The sequence below is a fragment of the Saccopteryx bilineata genome, chromosome 2 (genome assembly GCF_036850765.1).
Source record: "Saccopteryx bilineata isolate mSacBil1 chromosome 2, mSacBil1_pri_phased_curated, whole genome shotgun sequence".
In the NCBI taxonomy this organism is placed as follows: Eukaryota; Metazoa; Chordata; class Mammalia; order Chiroptera; family Emballonuridae; genus Saccopteryx; species Saccopteryx bilineata.
The window spans coordinates 311,984,216-312,004,072 of record NC_089491.1 but is presented as its reverse complement, the minus strand read 5'-3'; the positions used below and the strand labels follow the sequence as shown (position 1 = coordinate 312,004,072).

At 42.1% G+C, this 19,857-nt stretch overlaps 1 protein-coding gene across 11 annotated transcripts in view; it reads right to left on the bottom strand.

The window, feature by feature from the left end:
• The window catches only part of ARHGEF11 (Rho guanine nucleotide exchange factor 11), a 130,013-nt gene that overhangs the window by 47,804 nt on the left and 62,352 nt on the right, over nucleotides 1–19,857 (bottom strand). For 8 of the 11 annotated variants that reach the window (XM_066261772.1, XM_066261779.1, XM_066261776.1 and 5 more), the window contains 6 exons: nucleotides 8,062–8,094; nucleotides 6,131–6,145; nucleotides 5,731–5,819; nucleotides 4,662–4,760; nucleotides 944–993; nucleotides 161–218 (listed from right to left, as the gene is read on the bottom strand). In XM_066261772.1, coding sequence (XP_066117869.1) covers nucleotides 161–218; nucleotides 944–993; nucleotides 4,662–4,760; nucleotides 5,731–5,819; nucleotides 6,131–6,145; nucleotides 8,062–8,094 — 344 coding nt within the window. The remainder of the gene's footprint in view (nucleotides 1–160; nucleotides 219–943; nucleotides 994–4,661; nucleotides 4,761–5,730; nucleotides 5,820–6,130; nucleotides 6,146–8,061; nucleotides 8,095–19,857) is intronic. The other 3 variants (XM_066261778.1, XM_066261783.1, XM_066261775.1) reach the window with 2 other exon arrangements.

The window sequence follows — 19,857 nt, the reverse complement described above, 5'->3', positions numbered from 1 at the left end:
TCTAAGTGGACCACTCCATATCAAGATTAAAGATGTAACTCCAGCCGCTGCCCCATCTGTAAAGGAAGTCTCTGGGGCCAACAGGCCAACCCTTTCCCCACTTCCTTCTCAGCCCACCTATTCCCCTCCTTTCTTTACTGATCAGCTCTCTCCAACTCACATTTGATAAGCTTCACCACCTCCAGGTGTGAGCTGTTGGTTACCATGGTGCCATTCACCTGTTGTGGGAGACAAATGATATCGAGTAATGGTGATGGAAATCTAAAGGATCATTTTACAAGTTTAAAATGCCACTCCTTTAGGAAGCTATTTTCCAATGTTCTTTAACCACCTCTGGTCACTTGCTGACTCAAATTCATATCATGAATTTGTTCTTGTTCACATCTGCCATGTGTTTTGTCTCCCAGCTAGTCCATAAGTTTGCAGGAATAAGACCTGCAGCTTCATTTATTCATTTGTTCATTCATTTATTTTTTAATTTTTGGTATACACTTTCCAACCATTAGCTTTGTACACGTCAACTGACTCTGTGTTTTCTCCTCCTAGGAGAAAGGGACCTCCTCATCTAGGATTTCCTTCCTGGTTCTAGTACTCTATTCCAGAAGAAAGTGCTGAATCGACAGGGAAGATGACAGTTGTTTAGAACTGGCAAGGACCTAAAGTCAGCATTGTCTGGAAGGCAGAATATCACTCTGAGAAGAGAAGGCACTGAGTCCTGCATTAGTCTCCACGTTTCACTCCTAATCATGCTTCTGTCACTTGTGAAACAGGAATAATAAAACCTGTTCTAGAAGGCTGATTACTTGAGTCAAGAAGGGCCTAGAATATCTTAGTCCTCACACTCTGCCACATTATACTTCTGTGATCATTGTCATGGTGCCACCCCGAACTCAGTGGCTGACTAATGGTATCATAAGACAGTGTGCAAAGGGAAGGCACTCACTTTGATGATCCGGTCGCCCTCCTTCACACCGGCTTTCATGGCTGCACCTCCTGTAAGAAGAAGGCCTGGTGAGCAGAGCCCAACAACTTTCCCAGAACTCACCAAATGTACACAAAAGTTGTGTCAGATCATTTCCCTCCAAAATTTCTTCTCATTTTCCTATATTAAGTACCACTAGTGTGTAGATCTTACATTGCTATAAAAGTAGTGACATTGACCCTGTCCGGTTGGCTCAGTGGTAGAGCGTCGGCCTGGCGTGCAGAAGTCCCGGGTTCGATTCCCGCCCAGGGCACACAGGAGAGGCGCCCATCTGCTTCTCCACCCCTCCCCATCTCCTTCCTCTCTGTCTCTCTCTTCCCCTCCAGCAGTGGAGGCTCCATTGGAGCAAGGATGGCCCGGGCGCTGGGAATGGCTCCTTGGCCTCTGCCCCAGGCGCTGGAGTGGCTCTGGTCGCGACAGAGCAACGCCCTGGAGGGGCAGAGCATCGCCCCCTGGTGGGCAGAGCGTCGCCCCCTGGTGGGCGTGCCGGGTGGATCCCGGTCGGGCGCATGCGGGAGTCTGTCTGACTGTCTCTCCCCGATTCCAGCTTCAGAGAAATACACACACACACACACACACACACACACACACACACACACAAACACACACACGTAGTGACATAACTTTTAAGCCAGAGTGGACTCTATCAGGTCCCATCTCTTGCTCTGTCCTCCAACTAGCTCAGATGCTAGACTCTGAAGGCCAGGCAAAAACAGCATAGAAGGGCCAGGCTCTGGGAAGAGTATGTGTGCTTTGTTTGAATGTGTTCTAAGGTCAAATAAGAGTTATTTCTTATTATCCAGTGGGAAGATTGAGTTTATTATATTAAATCTAATTAATGTAATAATAATTACTAAGAGAAATATGGAGAAAAGGATTAAAACAAGAGTTTTTAAATAGTGACTTATGAGCTCTGAGAGGTTCATAAAAATACTCTTGAGAGTTCATTAAGAATGATACTTAGCCTAAGAATGATACTGGTAACAGTTTTATTTTCTCTTAAAAATCTGTTTTAAACTATTTACAATGTCTCCCTTTCTAATGGACCAGATTAAGAGCTTCTGTTTATGACTGAGTAGAGCTCAGATGTGCTCTTAACTTTTTTCAAGTTATCATGTGATGAAGGCTATAGTGGTTTTGATCACTATATAGTTTTAAATGACTGAGTCCTGGTTTAATTTATATCCAGGGAGCCTAAGAAACACTAAAACTAAGACAAGTTAATGTGAAGCATACAAATTAGTTTTTTGTAAGTCAGCCTCAAGAGGATCATTAAATCTGTAAGTTACATTCATTCGATCAAAATAAAACTCCCACAAAGCACATCTAGACGTTTCTAGACTTAACAAGAAATGACAGTAATGACTACATTGCAATTTGGCTTTTCAATATTGGGACTTGAGACCACCTTCATATAAAGTGTGCTATTTATGGAAGAGTACTTGCGAATACCTGGAAACTCTCTCTTACACTGTCATCCAGAAACTAAAGGTGAAGAAGAAAGAGCCATTTTGCCTGAATGTATGAAACACATGACTTCTAATAACTTAGTGATTAAAAAAAATCGAACTCTTCAGAATGAAGGAATTAGAGCATAAGTTCTCAGACTTCAGTAAGCATAAGAATCACTGGAGGAATTTATTACAAAGCATATTCCTTGGCTCCCTTACCAAAAGTGACTGAGTCCTTCTGAGGTAGGGCCCAAGATTACGAATTTCAACCATTCTAGCATCTAGGTGATTCTAATGTAGATAGAACAAAGACTACACTTGGAGAAACTGAACCAGAGAAACCTAATATCTGAAACGACAATAATAACTGCTGTGTTACTTTTGTGAATTCATTGCCAATTCTCTAAAATACATATCCATGCACATTTTTTCTAAAACTCATATTTTGCTGTAACTCATACATTTATCTTTGCTCTCTGGGTCTGATTCCACTTAGGCCTAAGAGCAGGAAAAACTGAAGGAGTGCTGAATTCATACTTCACTGGAGGGGATCCCCAAACTTGCTGTATCAAACAGACCACAGAGGCAAAGTACAAGTTACTGGCACTAGCTGCTTCACCTAGTCCAGGAACCTTGAGAGGTCAAGGGAAGCAGAGAATAAAAAGATCTTTTCAGAGCTCTACCATAGGAGATGAAAAACAAACTTCCCACTGATATAATTTAAGTAGCGTATTGTTTATATTCTTTTAAAAATTTTTTTATTTTAGTGAAAGGAGGGGAAGCAGAGACAGACTCTCGCATGTGCCCTGACCAGGACCCACCCGGCAAGCCCACTAGGAGGTGATGCTCTGCCTGTCTGGGGCCCTTGCTTCGTTACAACAGGAGCCATTTTTTTAGAGCCTGAGGTGGAGGCCATAAACCCATCCTCAGCGCCCGGGGCCAACTTGCTCCAATGGAGCCATGGCTGCAAGAGGAAAGGAGAAGAAAGAGATAGAGAGAGAGGAAGAGAGAAAGAGAGAAGCAAGAGGGGGAAGACTGGAGAAGCAGATGGGCGTTTCTCTTATGTGCTCTGGCCAGGAATTGAACCCAGGACATCTACACACCAGGCTAATGCTTTACCACTGAGCCAGTTGGCCGGGACCTGTTTATATTCTTGCATGATCCATTTACCTCATTTTAATCATAAATTTGACATTCTCTTTTTGTCTTTTCCATAAACAAATCCCTAATCTTTCCAAAATTTCTTAAAGCACATTATCCTCCCCATTTTCCACTGTATTCAGTGTGAAACGCTAGCCTGCTCCCTTCCCCTTTCCTTGTATCTTAAGCCAGACCCACAATGCTCCATGTCACCTGGCCCAATCCCATTTGCTACACTGCTGTACACACCTCTTTGGGACACTTGCTTTATACTCTTCCCCATTCCCATTTCTTGCCTTATTCAGCCTGGATTACTAAGTGATTCTCTTACCTGACATATAACCATGCTTTGAAATATTTGAAGTTCTTTCATACCTAATTGGTTACTTAATTGACTTGCTTATGATGTCCTCCCACTCTTTACTCCACTCCCATCAAATTCTCTCCCCCTTCCCGCCAACATGTTTTTCACTTCCATCTTTCAAACTACTCCTAAAATCCTACTTCTTCTAAGAAGAAAAATGACTATGTCTTGAACCACAAACTACCCAAACACAAATTTCCAAACACCATTTCCTACCCTGTACTGTTCAACACATATCATTTATCTTTCGGTAATTTATTATTTAATGTTTATTGTATTTCCAAATACATTTGTACCAGTGTGCCTGTCTCATTTTAAACAGCTGCAGAATGGTGATGGCTTATGCACTGAGTGAGTTGATGTGAAGGTAAAAAAGCAGGTCTTTGATTTCTCTGTAGCATGCTCTGAGTCAGCGTGAGGAACTCCACTGGACGGCAACCAGGCATCTACCCGATGATCTGTGGCCAATTCTGCTGTTTCTATACTTCTCAAGGGGAAGTAAGAATAAAGTGTCATTCCTAGAAATTCTTCCTAGTGGTTTAGCATTGTGGAGACTTTTCCAGATGCCCTTGAGGAGCCAGTTCTAGAGTAATTCAATTGTGCCCCCAGGACTTCCTAGGCCCTCAGAGAGAAATGACCTGGAAGTTCTCCAAGTCATGCAGCACTGTCACACACAGGGTGGTTATGTGAGAACCATCCATTGCAGGAGGGATGCAACACCTACCAGGCCGCACAGACTGCACCAGAACGATGCGGTCCCCACTGACTGTGAAGCCAAAGCCATGCTGGTCCTTCTGGATGATGACACAGCGTTGAACAAGACCTGGTGAGTGGTGAGAAAAAGGAAAAAGGTAGGCACTGGCACTGGAAAGTTAGTGCATGGAATTCAAGACCAACCCAGGAAAGCCCCAGTATGGTTCTTCCTCCAGAAAGCCTTTCCAGACAAACCAGGTTCCCCAGACTTATCCTGTAAAAACACTATGACAATGACATGCCTTTGTTAGTGATCAATTCTGTATTCTATACAAGAACTCATCCTCTCTGAGATGCCTGTCTGTTTTGAATATGTCCCTTTCTCTGTGTCTGTCTGAGTGAGACTGGCTGAAGAAGAGGCAGGCTGACTCCAGGCTGAAGGCTAATGCTAGAGAGGTGCAGTCCTGGGACTGAAGCCTGGTGAGACTGCAAGTTTCCTGTCAAATTACATTCAATGAATGCAGCAGGTAGGGCACCAATAATTGGTTCACTCTTTGCAGAGCTAGACAAGTCATGCAGAGTGACTCAGGGCTGGCTCCCTGCCAAATCCAGGGAAGGATAAATGACAAGAGAAAACCCATTTTTCACATGTACATTCATACACAAACATAGAAAATAAGAAAGGTTGTAATTTCCAACTGTCTCCTTCCTTGTGGGTGTGTATCAGGCATTGCGCATGTGTGCAGTTTCGTGTGACTGCTTCTAGTAATGAATAAAGCATGAGTTGTAGAGTTAAAACCCATTGGTTTCAGGTTCTGATTCTGTTCTCTACAAATCTGTGCACTTGGGAAATTTTCGTAACCCTGCTGAACTTCAGCTTCTTCATCTATGAAACAGGAATAATAAAATCTACTTTCTATAGTTGATATAAGGACTAAATGAGCAACTTTGTATATAGCATGTAACAATGCTTATTACACATTATGAGCTCATATCAAGGCTACATTGTTTTACATATGGGGTATATAAATTTGTCTGTATGAGTGTACCTTAATACCTCTGTGTACCTTAATATGTTAATGCCCCAAGAAGGAAGTTACCTGTTGCCTCAGATGTGTCAGAAGGTTGGCGGTGGTGGGAAGGGGACTTGCGTTCAGATGCTGAATCTCCCAAAGACAGGCTACTTAACCTGGAGAAGAAATAATTAAAGCACATCAGTGAGGTAGACAGGGAGGAACCAGTGTTGTAGTGGAAGAAAGCCCTGTCAAATGCAACTCCATGTTTTAGGCACTGAGAGACCAACACTCTTACCTTGATACCCACTCAACCTGGGGGAGGATTAGCTATGTCCACAACACTAGCAACACCACCTATTTGAAATCCTAGGCTGGCAAAGCAATGCCCAGCAAGGTGTGAAGGGAAATAGCCCTTCCTGGAGTCAGGAGACAGACAATAGCAAGAATGGAATGTGCACAAATAAACACACTTGTTGGGTCTTACCAGGCTGCAATGGGGCTGATGGAACAGAACAGAGCAGCAGAGAATATGAATGCAAGAAAAAGACAGGAAAAAACAGCTTGTTAGTTTTAGGTAAAGGACGGGAAGACTTGATGGCAAGGATGTGGTGAGTCAAAACACACAGGAGTCAAAACACAGCAGACGACTGCAGTGGCAACATCAGAGATGCTCTCCCCCACTTCAGCTTCCCCTCTTCATCCCTTTCCCAAACGGCATCTCTAGGAAGGCAACTAGACATTTGGTACTAACCTGCTGGGTAACTAGCAACTTGTACACTTTTCTAGAAAGGAGGTTACAGAAATGACTCAAACCTTTAAAAATTCCTTTATCTTTTTTGGGTACCATGAGAGAAGAGCAATTTGGTCTGTTTGGTGGCAGTATGCCAACCCCATGTTCAGCAGCCTGAGGCACCTTGCTGAGAAACTACACTGCTCACAAAAATGATGGGATCAGGGAACGTGCAGATTCCAGTACTTTAAGCCTTTTGTATAGCACATTTTCACCAATGAAATAAAAGTTGGTTTTGCATCTCATTTGCATAATCAAACAACTTTCTTTGATTTGTTTGCTTTTCTGATGTTCCTGTTAAAAAAAAAAAATCAAGCCTGACCAGGCATTGGATTAGTGAATAGAGCGTCGGACTGGGACGTGGAGGACCCAGGTTCGAAGCCCAGAGGTCGCTGGCTTGAGCGCAGGCTAATCCAGCTTGAGTGCGGGGTCACTGGCTTGAGCACTGGATCACAGACGTAACCCCATGGTCGCTGGCTTGAGCAAGGGGTCAATCGCTCTGCTGTAGCCCCCCAGTCAAAGCACATATGAGAAAGCAATCAATGAACAACTAAGGAGACTAAGGAGCTGCAACAAAGAATTGATGCTTCTCATCTCTCTCCCTTCCTGTCTGTCCCTATCTCTGTCCCTGTCACACACACACACACACACAACAATCAAATGCTTTTTTTTATTGCTTCATATTCATTCTGAAATATCCCCTAATTTTTGTGAGCAGTATATTATGATCCTAAAACTTGAAGTTACCACATATCACCAAACCAGATTTATTGCCTGGGCTTTTTCATAGAATCCTTGAAGGAATAGGAGAAGCTCAAATCATTACTATGCCTCTCCTTTTTAGAGAAGTGTCCAAATTCCTAATCAATAGTTGCTGGCCCTCTGAAGGGAGTCTCCTATTCTCATCTACAGCAAATGACTATGTAGAAGGCTATTCATAGAAGCACTGTTTGCAGTGGCAAAACACTGGGAAGAATCTAAATGTTAAGACAGCTGACTGGTGAACTAAATTGCAGTAGATCAATATAATGACAGTATTCAGCTTACTAAAGAATCGAGCTCTTTACTACTATAAGGAATCTCTAAGACATGTTGCTGAGTAAAAAAGTAAGATGTGGGGGGGGGAGGGGAGGAGCACAAAGAAAACCAAATAGAAGGTGACGGAAGACAATTTAACTTTGGGTGATGGGTATGCAACATAATCAAATGTCAAAATAACCTGGAGATGTTTTCTCTGAATCTATGTACCTTAATTAATCAATGTCACCCCATTAAATTAATTTTAAAAAAAAGCAAGATGCAGAATTATATGGACAGGAAAAAAGTGGCTAAAAGAAAATCATTTGTTTATATATGTTTAAATATGTGTTTACAAACCATGCATAAAATATCTCTGAAAGGATACAAAAGAAATACACATTGATTGCCTCTACGGAAGGAAAACTACCAGAAGTGCTTGGGGCACAGGTATAATAAAGTTGGAAACTGCATTACATTTCATTTGTAACTTTAAAATTCTGAATCATGTGAATGTGCTTTCTATCCAAATAATAAAACAATACAATAGAAATAACTTCTAATTTAAAAGAGGAGGGCCTCCCCCCTCACCCTTGTACCCCTCTTACCTGGACAGGTGAGCCTGCTTTTTACTGGCTGATCTTTGGATCGGAGAGAGAAGGACATCAAGGAAGAAGAGAGCATGGGGCCCAGCAGAGAGTGTGGGGCCCAGGAGAGAGCAACGCAGGAAAGGAGGAAGAGAAAGAAAAAACAAAACAAGACATAAACTAGACAAGACACTGGAAATGACTGGTTCAAAAGAAAAATCACAATCGAGCTATCACAGACCTGGGTATGGAAACTGGCCTCAATGGAGTAGAGTTAGCTTACTAAAATGCAAGTTTACCCCATCATTGTGCTGCTTAAAACCTTTTAGAGCTTCCCTATTGTACACCAGAGAAAGGTTGTCTGTCTTCAAGCGAGGCCAATAAGCCATGGCCTCTCACAGGCTGCCTGATGCTGGTCAGCCTCCGATGTATGCCACAGCTCTTAGGACCAGTGTCTCTCACACTGCAAACACCCAGTAGAACTGCTTGTCACCTGTCTATAGGCTCGTAGAGATGAGGTTGTCAGGTCCTTGAAGGCACGGCAGTTTTCATCTGTGTCCCTGGAGTCTGACATAGTGAAGGCTCCATCCTATTCCTGGTCCTGGCTCTTCACTGTTCTTTTTTCACTTGCTATGCTTCTTGCTCCTGTCTTTGCCTATACTGTTCCTTCTCCTAGATGTTCTTCTCACTCTATTCCTTGTTACTCTATCTACAAGCCAGACAAAAAGGTAAACTTCCAGAAGTCACAACTTCTGGCTTTCTTCAAATTACTCTATCCATCATTTTTGGACCACCCCGTAGCTCTTCACCCTAAGGTAAAGATTCAGCTTAGTTCACCATTAAATAAATGTTCTAGAATCTAGGCATGATAACTAAATTTAATGTGGTAATAATTTCATATAATATACATAAGTCAAGTCATGCTGTAAATCTTCAACTTAGGTAGTGCTGTACGTCAATTATATAAAACTGAAAAACAAAGTTCTAGAATCAAGACCTTCACTATCTAATATAATATAGCCAGTAGATACATATAACTATTAAAATGAAAATTTTTAATTCACTTTTCATTTGCTATGGCTTCTTGCTTCTTGAGAGAAGAGAGAGAGAGAGACTCCCACATGTGTCCCAACTGGCAACCCTGTCTAGGGCCAATGCTCAAATCAGTCAACCTATCCATAGCACCTGGGGCCAACGCTCAAACCAACTGAGCCACTGGCTGTGGGAAGGGAAGAGAGAGAGAAAGCGGTAAAGAAGGGGAAGAGAAGCAAATGGTCACTTCTCTTGTGTGCCCTGACCAGGGATCAAACCCAGGACGTCTGCATACAGGGCAACACTCTATCCACTGAGCTAACCAGCCAGGGCCTACTTAATTAAAAAAAAGTTATATACATTTATATAGTTGAAAACTCAAAATGAAACTTTAAAAGAATAATCAGAAGTGTCCCTAACCCTTCGTCCTACTTTTCCCCAAGCAACCATTTTCACTTGTTTTGGTTTCCTGTTTGTTCCTGTAATACTAAGCAAATATACTGCTCACGAAAATTAGAGGATATGGGTATTTCAAAATGAATATGAAGCAATAAAAAAAACCATTTGATTTTTAAAAAATAAACAAGAACATCAGAAAAGCAAACAAGTCAAAGAAAGTTGTTTTATTATGCAAATAAATGCAAAACCAACTTTTATTTCTTCTTTAAAAAATTTTTTAAAAATATTTATTTTACTGATTTTAGAGACAGAGGAAAGGAGAGAGACAGACAGAGACGACAGGAACATTGATCTGTTCCTGTATGTGCCCTGACCGGGGATTGAACTGACAACCTCTGTGCTTCAGCATGATGCTCTAGTGGCCAACCGAGCTATCTGGTCAGGGCCCAACTTTTATTTCATTGGTGAAAATGTACTATACAAAAGGCTGAAAGTACTGGAGTATCCACATGTTCCTTGATCCCCTAATTTTTGTGAGCAGTGTACATATAAATATTCTTATTTTCTTTCTTTCTTACACAAAAGATAGTATCCTACACCTTATATACACCTTGCTTTTTCCATTTACTATATCCTCAAAGTGACTCCACATCAGTTCATAGAAATCTTTCATTTCCTCATCCTTTTAAGATACGGCCCACAATCAAGTGCCCCTATCTCCTACCCTGCTCTCTGTCATCTGGTGTGTTAGCCCTGCCTCCCATATGCTCCTGAGTAGCACCAGGCACAGAACAAGCATTCTGTAAATACATGTCGAAAACACCTCCCTCATCCAAGCCTAGAGGGTAGGTGTGTGACACAGCAAGGATATGGCTGATGACCCTCCAGACTGCAAAGCTGGGAACCAGCCCATATATCCCTTCTGTTGGTCTATGGTGTGTTTGTATTTGTGTGTGTGTGTGTGTGTTTTAAAAAAATTAGTTGTTAAATTTTGAAAAGCAAGCAATTTCATATTTAAAATTATTCTGATTTCCCTTGAAAAGGCTCTGATACTACTGGGCTTATAGTTTCACACAGTGACAACTGGCTGAAATGAAGTCGGGTGGTATCAACCCCCTTGATGGGGGGCTCCTGGTCTCTTCTTCCCTACCCCCATCCTACCACAAACGTGTAAATGAGGAAAAGGCCAAGAATATCCCTGTTCTGTGATAATAATGATTAAGTTCTTACTACCTATCAGGACCTGTGCTAAATATTTGACATATATTATTTTATTTAATTATCACAGAAGCCTGGTGAGGTAGGCTACTTTCGGACAAGTGAACAGAGAGGTTAAACAAGTGGAGTTAAGATGAGCATAAAGTTTGGACTTCAAGGCCAGTGTTCCTAAACAAAAAGTTATTATATGTGGTCATATGCAGATCTAACTGGTCTTTATTAGACCTTCTCTCTTATTTTCTTTTTTATATTCATACTATATATATATAAATATTTATATGAACACTCTACATACACATGTGATACATACATCTTGTGCACACACATATGACATGTATAACAGAGATATATAACACATATGATAGATAAATAGAGATAAAAAGCACATTATACATAGGCTAACCTAGGTCTTTTGAATCTGAAGCAAAGTAATATTCTTGAATCTCTCTCCAAAACCAGGAGAAGCAGCAAACCAGGAAGGAGCTACCCTGCCAAGACCTTAGCTCTAAAGTCTCCACTCAATGAACCACGACCGGTCTTACTGATCTGGTTTCCCTTATCTATCAGGGTAGAACTTTAAGCAGCCTTTTGGTACCCCAAGGCTTCAAGGATTCTGCCTCTGGGTAGAATTTTCCTTGTGGTCTAAGGCTGGTTAACACAGCCTCCTGGGTATACAGTAAAGAAAAGAGGCCTGTTTGCAGACATTCCCTGCTGACAGAATATGACACAAATGATCCCTGAGAGCTTATACAACTGAATACATTTAGAAAGAAAAGGAAACAGAAAGCAGTTTCGATCAGAACCAGAGTGCAAAGTGAATACTCTGGATGGTATTCCCAAAGAGTCAGCTTTGGGAATCAGGGAAATTGAGGTGCTAATCCCAGTCCTGTCTCTAATTCACTGTGGGCCTTTGGACTTCTACTCGCATCAGCTCTCATCTGTAAAACTATGAGCAAGACAAATGGAGGGAAAAAATACCTGGCAACATGGCCAGAAAAGGCTCACATCTCAACTGGATCATTTACTAGCCACAGAGTAGCATATGAATCAGTGGAGGTTCTAACCCTGGGGATCCAATTCAGCAGGTTTGTGGTGTGAAATCTATTTTTATTTTAACAAGCAGCCCAAGTAATTTCTTATGCAGAGGGCCATAATTTTAAGAAACTCTGAAAACAAGCCCCTTAACTTCTGAATCTATCATCAGTTTTCCCTATGAGATCTTAAACCCTTTGAGAATGAGGACAGAGTCTTACTCATCCTGTATCACCAACCAAGTTACAGCACAGTGCCTGGTGCATGGTGGGTGTCTGTTCTAAACATGTTTACTGAAGGAATAGATGTGACCTTTCTTTCAGAGCTGATGCAAGGGTCAAAGAGGTGAGGTTTGTTAAGTTCTTTGAAAGTACTGTGCCACCGTGAGAAAGATAATACCTATCAAGAAGGAGTCCTGGTGGTTAACTGGGTTCAAAACAAAAAACAAAACAAAACAAAACAAAACACAGAGCCTACAGCCATTTCTAAACAGGGGCCATTCACACAAGCCACCCTTCAAGAAGCCTGAACTGAACTGTCTGCCTGCACTGTGTTCCTACAGCCTGAGTCAACCCTTCTAAAGGAGTTCCTGGAAGAGTATTTCAATGAAAAGGACTGAGACTCTCCCTTCTACATAAAGCTATTTCCCCATGTATAAGATGCACCTTTTTGGGAAAAATTTGGGGTCTAAAAACTGGGTGTATCTTATATAGTGGTTGTAGATTTTTTTTTACTTGCATTTTCTGCTTTTTTGCGCAGATGAGGAGTTGTATGAATTTTATGATGAATAACAGTTGAGTTCAATAATTTTACGTAATTTTTTTTTCCAAATTTCGGGTCCTGAAATTAAGGTGCGTCTTATACATGGGAGGCATCTTATACATGGGGGAATATGGGTATATCCTCATCAGAATTTTCACTGATCAATCAGGACAGTGCTTTTGAACCAATAAAACTGTGAAGCTTTGAGGTCCTCATTTGCATGAGGATTGACCAGAGACTGGGGGGACTTCTCTCTATGTAAGTCAGTTCCCCTCTGGCTCAGAGTACACTTTCCTTTTCCATCAAAGACTGTTCCCAGAGGGGAGCCCACCTGAGCAGAGCAGGTTTGCCATGCTCCAGGGCCATTTCACAGCTGTGCTTTTGCCCTCTGCTTCAGAATGGGTCTGTGACACGACTGAGCTGTTCCACAGCTGTGCTGTATCACAATTGAGCTGTTTGCACCAAATACAGTTTCCTTCTTCACTGTACTCCAAACTGGGAATTCATGTTGGCACTGGCACCAGACCGTCAGTGGACAGAGTAAAATCCCACGCAAATGGTCACACATGGGGTGACCAATACTCAACATGTGCCAGAGGTGAAGGGAGAACAAGAATGAATGAGTGAACAATAAACGGAAGGGAGGGACCACTCCTGCTGTGTCCTAACTTTAGGGAGGGCAGAACCAGGAACGCTCTCCTTCCTACTTCCACAAAGGTCCCTTCCTGAACAAGAGATGTTAGGGCAGACAGGTGTGTTTGGAGGAGGGAGCAGAGAACTGGTATGTTGAGAGGGCAGGCTAGCCTGATTCAACATTTAACTCTTAGCATACAGCCCATGTGACATGGCTTAGGAAGTGCAGCTTTAGAAATAAATATACAGTAAATCCCCAAAGTTGTTGACAGGTTCTTGGAACTGCAGTGAAACGACATATAATGAAATCAATTTTAGCACAGGCTGATCTAAATAAGTGCTAAGATCCTATAGCAACTCATTAATATTATTACCAAACACAATGCATGAACAACTTTGTTCGAGGACCTGCTGTATGGGATCAAGCCCAGTCTCAGCCTTTTCCTGGATATGTCATCTTAGGCAAGTGGCCTGACCTCTCCAAGCCTAAGTTTCTCAATCACAAATGTGGACTATCCCATTTTCCTTAAAGGGAGATTGGGAGAACCTAATCACCTTCACCAACACCTCAAAGTGAAAATGTTCAAGCTGCAATCAGCCCCACTCCAACCCAAGCCTAGCTGTGCTCCTGAGCACACATTTCCTTCAGGAAACACTGCTGTGCACTTGCTCATACCAGAAATCTAGTTATCGCTGACATCCCCCCTCTAACCTAATAAACTGCCAAGTCCAACTGATAATACCGATTAATAAATCTGGAATCCACTTACTATAGCCCCTCCCTGTCACAGGATGGTGTAAGACACCATCATCTCTCACCTAGAACAACTGGTATCCTCACATCTACATAAGCTTTCACTCCTCTAGAACCCATTCATTTTCTATAGACAGTCAGAGTGATCTTTTAAAAAGTTAAACTAGAGCATATATCACCCTTTGGTGGTTTCCTACTGTCCCTGTATAAGGTTTAAAACCCTTAACACAGCCTCACAGACCCTCTGTGAGGTCCTCACACTCACTCTCAAGCCTCACCATCTCCTGCCTCTGTTCCCTCTGCTCACCGTATGTCAACCCCAGGAGCCAGCCTTCTCTCCTGCCTTGGCCAAGCCAACCCATACCCATTCTTCACTGTACAGTGTAATTGCCTCTTCTTCAGTGAAGCCTTCACTGACACCTCACTAGATTGGATTTCCCCTGAAATTTCCCTTTGCAATGCTTAACTCAATAGTAACTACTGTATTTCCCCATGTTGTAGGTAAAAGACGCTCCCTTTTTGGAAAAATTTGGGGTCTAAAAACTGGGTGCCCCTTATACAGGGGTTGTAGATTTTTTTACTTGTATTTCCTGCTTTTTCACAAGGCAATATATATATGAAGACAGTGATTCATCATCAGACACAGATGAGGACAAGCTAATGGATGGGAGTTTTGACAGTGATGAGGAGTTATATAAGTTTTATGATGAATAAAACTTGAGTTCAATAACTTTATGTAATACCTTTTTTTTTCCTCCAAAGATTAAGGTGTGTCTTATACATGGGAAAATACAGTAATTATTTGGGTGTTTTTTTTATTGTTTAATGTCTGTTTTCCCTGTTTAATATGCTTAATCGTCTCCTGTTCTCTAGAGTAGTGGTCCCCAACCTTTTTTGGGCCACGGACCGGTTTAATGTAAGAAAATATTTTCACAGACCGGCCTTTAGGGTGGGACGGATAAATGTTATCACGTGACTGAGACAAGTGTCAAGAGTGAGTCTTAGACGGATGTAACAGAGGGAATCTGGTCATTTTTTAAAAAATAAAATTGTTCAGACTTAAATATAAATAAAATGGAAATAATGTAAGTTATTTATTCTTTCTCTGCGGACTGGTACCAAATGGCCCACAGACCGGTACCGGTCTGCAGCCCAGGGGTTGGGGACCATTGCTCTAGAGCACAGAGCAGCTCCAGAATGTAGTACACATTAGATATTCGATACATATGTGTTAAAAGAGAAAATCAGAAAACAAATGCAAATAAACTTTATAAACATCATATATCAAGAGAAAGTTTATAAATTTATTATATTTACTGATTGATTTTAGAGGTATTGATTTAGAGGGAGGGAGAGAGGGAAGGAGGGAGAGAGAGTGAGAAATATTGATTTGTTTTTCCATATTTATGCATTCATTGATTGATTCTTGTATGTGTCCTGACTGGGGATTGAACCTTCAATCTTGGTGTATGGGTATGGCACACTAACCAACAAGACAGTTTTCAATGACCTTTATAATGCATATGTTAGGATTAAATTCAAATTTTCAGAGTTTTAATAAAGACTAAATGGAGTATGAAAGGGTTAGCCTCTCTGTGCACTTACAACAGGGAGCGACATCTTAACCTGGCTGTAAGAACAGGTTAATAAGCTCCTCAAGTCTTCAATCTCCTAGATTTCTAGAATTCAGTTCTGTACACAAAGCGGTGAAACATCCACTAAAGAGGAAAATGCATGCTGAAGTGTGTTGGTAACTCCCCAGTGGACCTGGGCAGGGGATGGCTATCGAAGGGATCAGAGAGGACACTGATCTTACCCAGAGCCGGGAGGGAGGGCAGTGCCCAACGGCAACTCGGCTGTGGAAGGGCATGCAAGGGAGATGAAACAGCATGGGCAAAGGCACAGAAGGAAGAGGACACAGCAAAAGTCTAGCCATTCACTAGCTGTGTAACTCCAGACAACATAATCAAAACAGGTTTCAGGAAGATCCAACGAGTGTATATGTGTGCGCGTGTGTAAGATCCAACGGGCGCGTGTGTGTTAGGGGAGCACATAGGAAGGGAAACCACCCGGGGCTGCCACAGGGACAGGGAGGGAGCAGGCCAAGGTGGCAAAAGGGCAGGACTGACAGTCTAGATATCTGAGCTTTAGATCAATTCTGCCTATATCTTTTTGTATACCTTTGAAAAAGGAGAAGAAAATTATACAGAATAAGCATCTAATACGCTACAGGCATTCATTTAGTTTTCACAACAACCTGGTGAGGTAGACATTGTTATTTTCCTTAACAGAAGAGGAAAATGAGATTCAGAAAAGTTATATAAGTTGTCCAAGGACACACAGCTATTAAATGAAGAGCCAGGACATAAACTCAAGTAAGCCTGACATCAAAGTCCTATTATTCCCTCTCAGCACCCTGGCTTCATCCTCCCTAAAATGAAGGGCTGGACCAGATTATTTCAATGTCCTTTCTTGTTCTAACATTGCATGATTCTTTGTCCCTCACAATTTTTCTTTGGCATATTAGGTCTCTGTACACAGAGGGCTCAGGTAAAACTAATTCATTCAACTGGGAAAATAAAAAGTAGACCACCCTCACCAATAATAAAACAGAAGCACTTGAGAGTCTGCACTGGTGATGTCTAACAAGATGGCGAAGAACAGTAAATGAAAAGGCAAGCCTCAGACTGGGTTTCTTAAAGCAAGACATACTTTGCTTTATACTCTGCAAAAACAGAATTATTTAAGTCAATTTTTTATTATTGGCACAAATAAAGAGCAAACCATGAAACAATTAACTGAGAATAACGGCCAATCTAAGAAGTCTTCATTTTGCTTTTTACAAATTTTGTCATTTGGCTCAGAATATTTACCCTTTTAAATTAAGGTAGATTTTAAATTAGTTGCCTCCCTCGAGTCCATACCAAAACAGATAGGAAAGTACTTGGTGGAGGAGGAAAGTTAGTTTTTTGTTTTTGTTTTTATAGAGATAGAGAGTCAGAGAGAGGGATAGATAGGGACAGACAGGAACTGAGAGAGATGAGAAGCATCAATCATCAGTTTTTCATTGTGGCACTTTAGTTGTTCATTGATTGCTTTCTCATATGTGCTTTGACCGGGGGGCTACAGCAGACCAAGTAACCCCTTGCTCAAGCCAGCGACCTTGGGTCCACGTTGGAGAGCTTTTTGCTCAAACCAGATGAGGCTGCGCTCAAGTTGGCGACCTGGGGGTCTTGAACCTGGGTCCTCTGCACCCTAGTCCAATGCTCTATCCACTGCGTCACCGCCTGGTCAGGCAGGAAAGTTAGTTTTAAAATGGCAAATACTCATGGTAGTAACCTGAGCAGACAGCAGAACAGCAGCTCTTCTTTACAATCCCCTTCCTACCTTAGGGAGGCAGCACCTTCAGCGGAGGTAACTGCAGAGATGCAAATCTAGCCAAAACGTCTAAGCTACCAGCTGTAACATGGAGAGGGGAAGAGCGTCACAGGCCGACTGATCCTACCCTCTACATTCTTAGCTAGTGACTTCAAGAAGCCCTACCAGAAGCAGAGAGGAAAGATGGGCGGTGGGGGAAGTTCTTTCCCAGTTAGTAACAGGTTCCCGACAAATTCCTTGTTCCATCCTTGTAAAAACTACCTGGAAACTCCCCTCATTCAGGAAGCTTTTTTCCATGAACTCTCTAATGATGACTTAGGTAGACACCATATTCTTTGTACCCCTCTAGCCCTCAAGCATTTGACTTGTGCTATAAGCACACATCCATATTACTTTAAAAAGGAGACTCAGGTATTCTATCTGTTGTCTCTCTAATAAAATACCTGTTCTGAAGGAGGGACTCATGTTTTCTATTTTGTTTCTTCAGCACCCACATCTCTGACCACCTGGCCTTGGCCCTCCACCAATAACCTGAGCTCTATAAAAGATACTTTACAGCAGGGGTCCCCAAACTTTTTACACAGGGGGCCAGTTCACTGTCCCTCAGACCGTTGGAGGGCTGGACTATAAAAAAAACTATGAACAAATCCCTATGCACACTGCACATATCTTATTTTAAAGTAAAAAAACAAAACGGGAACAAATACAATATTTAAAATAAAAAACAAGTAAATTTAAATCAAGAAACTGACCAGTATTTCAATGGGAACTATGGGCCTGCTTTTGGCTAATGAGATGGTCAATGTGCTCCTTTCACTGACCACCAATGAAAGAGGTGCCCCTTCCAAAGTGCAGTGGGGGCAGGATAAATGGCCTCAGGGGGCCGCATGTGGCCTGCGGGCCGTAGTTTGGGGACCCCTGCTTTACAGATACTGTCGGTTAGAAAGCTAAGAGAAGGCCAGCAAGGGAAAACCTGAGTCAACTTCCCTAGTAGCCAGAGGCCCCTGTAAACTGCCACTGCAATTTCATCACTACGTGACAACCTCCTCCATCCTTCATACTGATTAATGGGGCTGAGACTACTAGACAAGCCCACGTTGTTAAAACCTAAACCGGCCTCTGATGACTTTAAGCAATAAACTCAGATACATTTCTCCCTGAGCAGAGGTAAAGTGGCCACAAACCAAAAGAATGTTCCACTGGCCTTACCTATCTGGACTCTCTGCCAATCTAGCTTATACACAGAAAGAGTAAGCCAGCTGCAGCCTTCTCCACTGGGGAAGTGCCCGGACATTTTGTGGGAAGACAAGGGCATTTTTAGAGCAGTGACCCTGGCCTCTTCCAAAAGTGCTGCTGTGTCTCATACTTCTTCCTAGTAAATTAAATCTTTCATTTTGAGAGGATAGTACAACAGTGAAAGTGGTATTACAACAAAAGCTATTGGCGCTGGGAGATAGGCATCTATCTCCCTTTTGTGGGTGAAGAAATATGATAAGCATTTTTGTTCTGTGCAGTTACATTACAGAGCACTTACACTGTGACTTTATTATTGGGCAGGATAGAGAAGTTCAAATACAGTGTCCTGGGGTTTGAAGCTCTGGATTATAACCTTAGTTCTAGGCCTTAGTTTCCCATAAATAATGAGTGAGATGGTATATGTGCACATGCACGCGTGCAGTGGGGCAGAGAGATGGTTATAGGATGAACCAGGTGGTCCCTGCAGTTCCTTTCCAAGGACATGGAAAAAGTATTCTGATTATACTCGGGCACAAATTACATTATCACATTGTATGAGGTTTTATTATGGCAATAAAAGGCAACCTTGAGCAGAGCAATAAACGTATTTCTGCAGCCCAGCCTATGGTGCAATGGATAGAGCATCGACCTGGAATGCTGAGGTTAACAGTTTAAAACCCCAGATTTGCCTGATCAAGGCACATGACAAGCAATCAATGAACAAATAAAGTGAAGCAACTATGAGTTGATACTCCTCGCTTCATACCCCCCCTATTTAAAATCAGTAAATAAAATCTAAAAGAAAAAATATAAAATAAAAAAATAAATGTATTTCCGTAAGACACACTCTTTAGGAAACATACCTGGACTGACCAGGACAGAAATAATGTCAACTGAGCAATCAATATTGATCCTCTCCACTGGGCCAGGCACACAGTACACACTCACTGAAAATTTGTTGACTGATGAATGACAATCTTGAAATTCTAAGTGGTTCCAAACTCCTTGCCCTTGACCCAGTTTCTAGGGCTGAACTCAAGCATGCACTACCTTCTCTAGGAAGCTTTCTGAACTAGTAAAACTTCTCCAATGTGTCTGTGGGGGGGGGGGCAGAGAAACAGTGAGAGAGAGACAGGAAGAGAGATGAGAAGCATTAACTTGTAGTTGCAACATTTTAATTGTTCATTGATTATTTCTCATATGTGCTTTGATTGGGGGGCCTCCAGCCAAGTCAGTGAACCCCTGCTCAAGCCAGTGATCTTGGTTTCAAGCCAGTGAGTGACCTCTGGCCTGAAGCCAGTGACCATGGGGTCATGTCTATGATCCTGTGCTAAAAGCCAGTGACCCTGTGCTCAAGATAGTGAGCCTACACT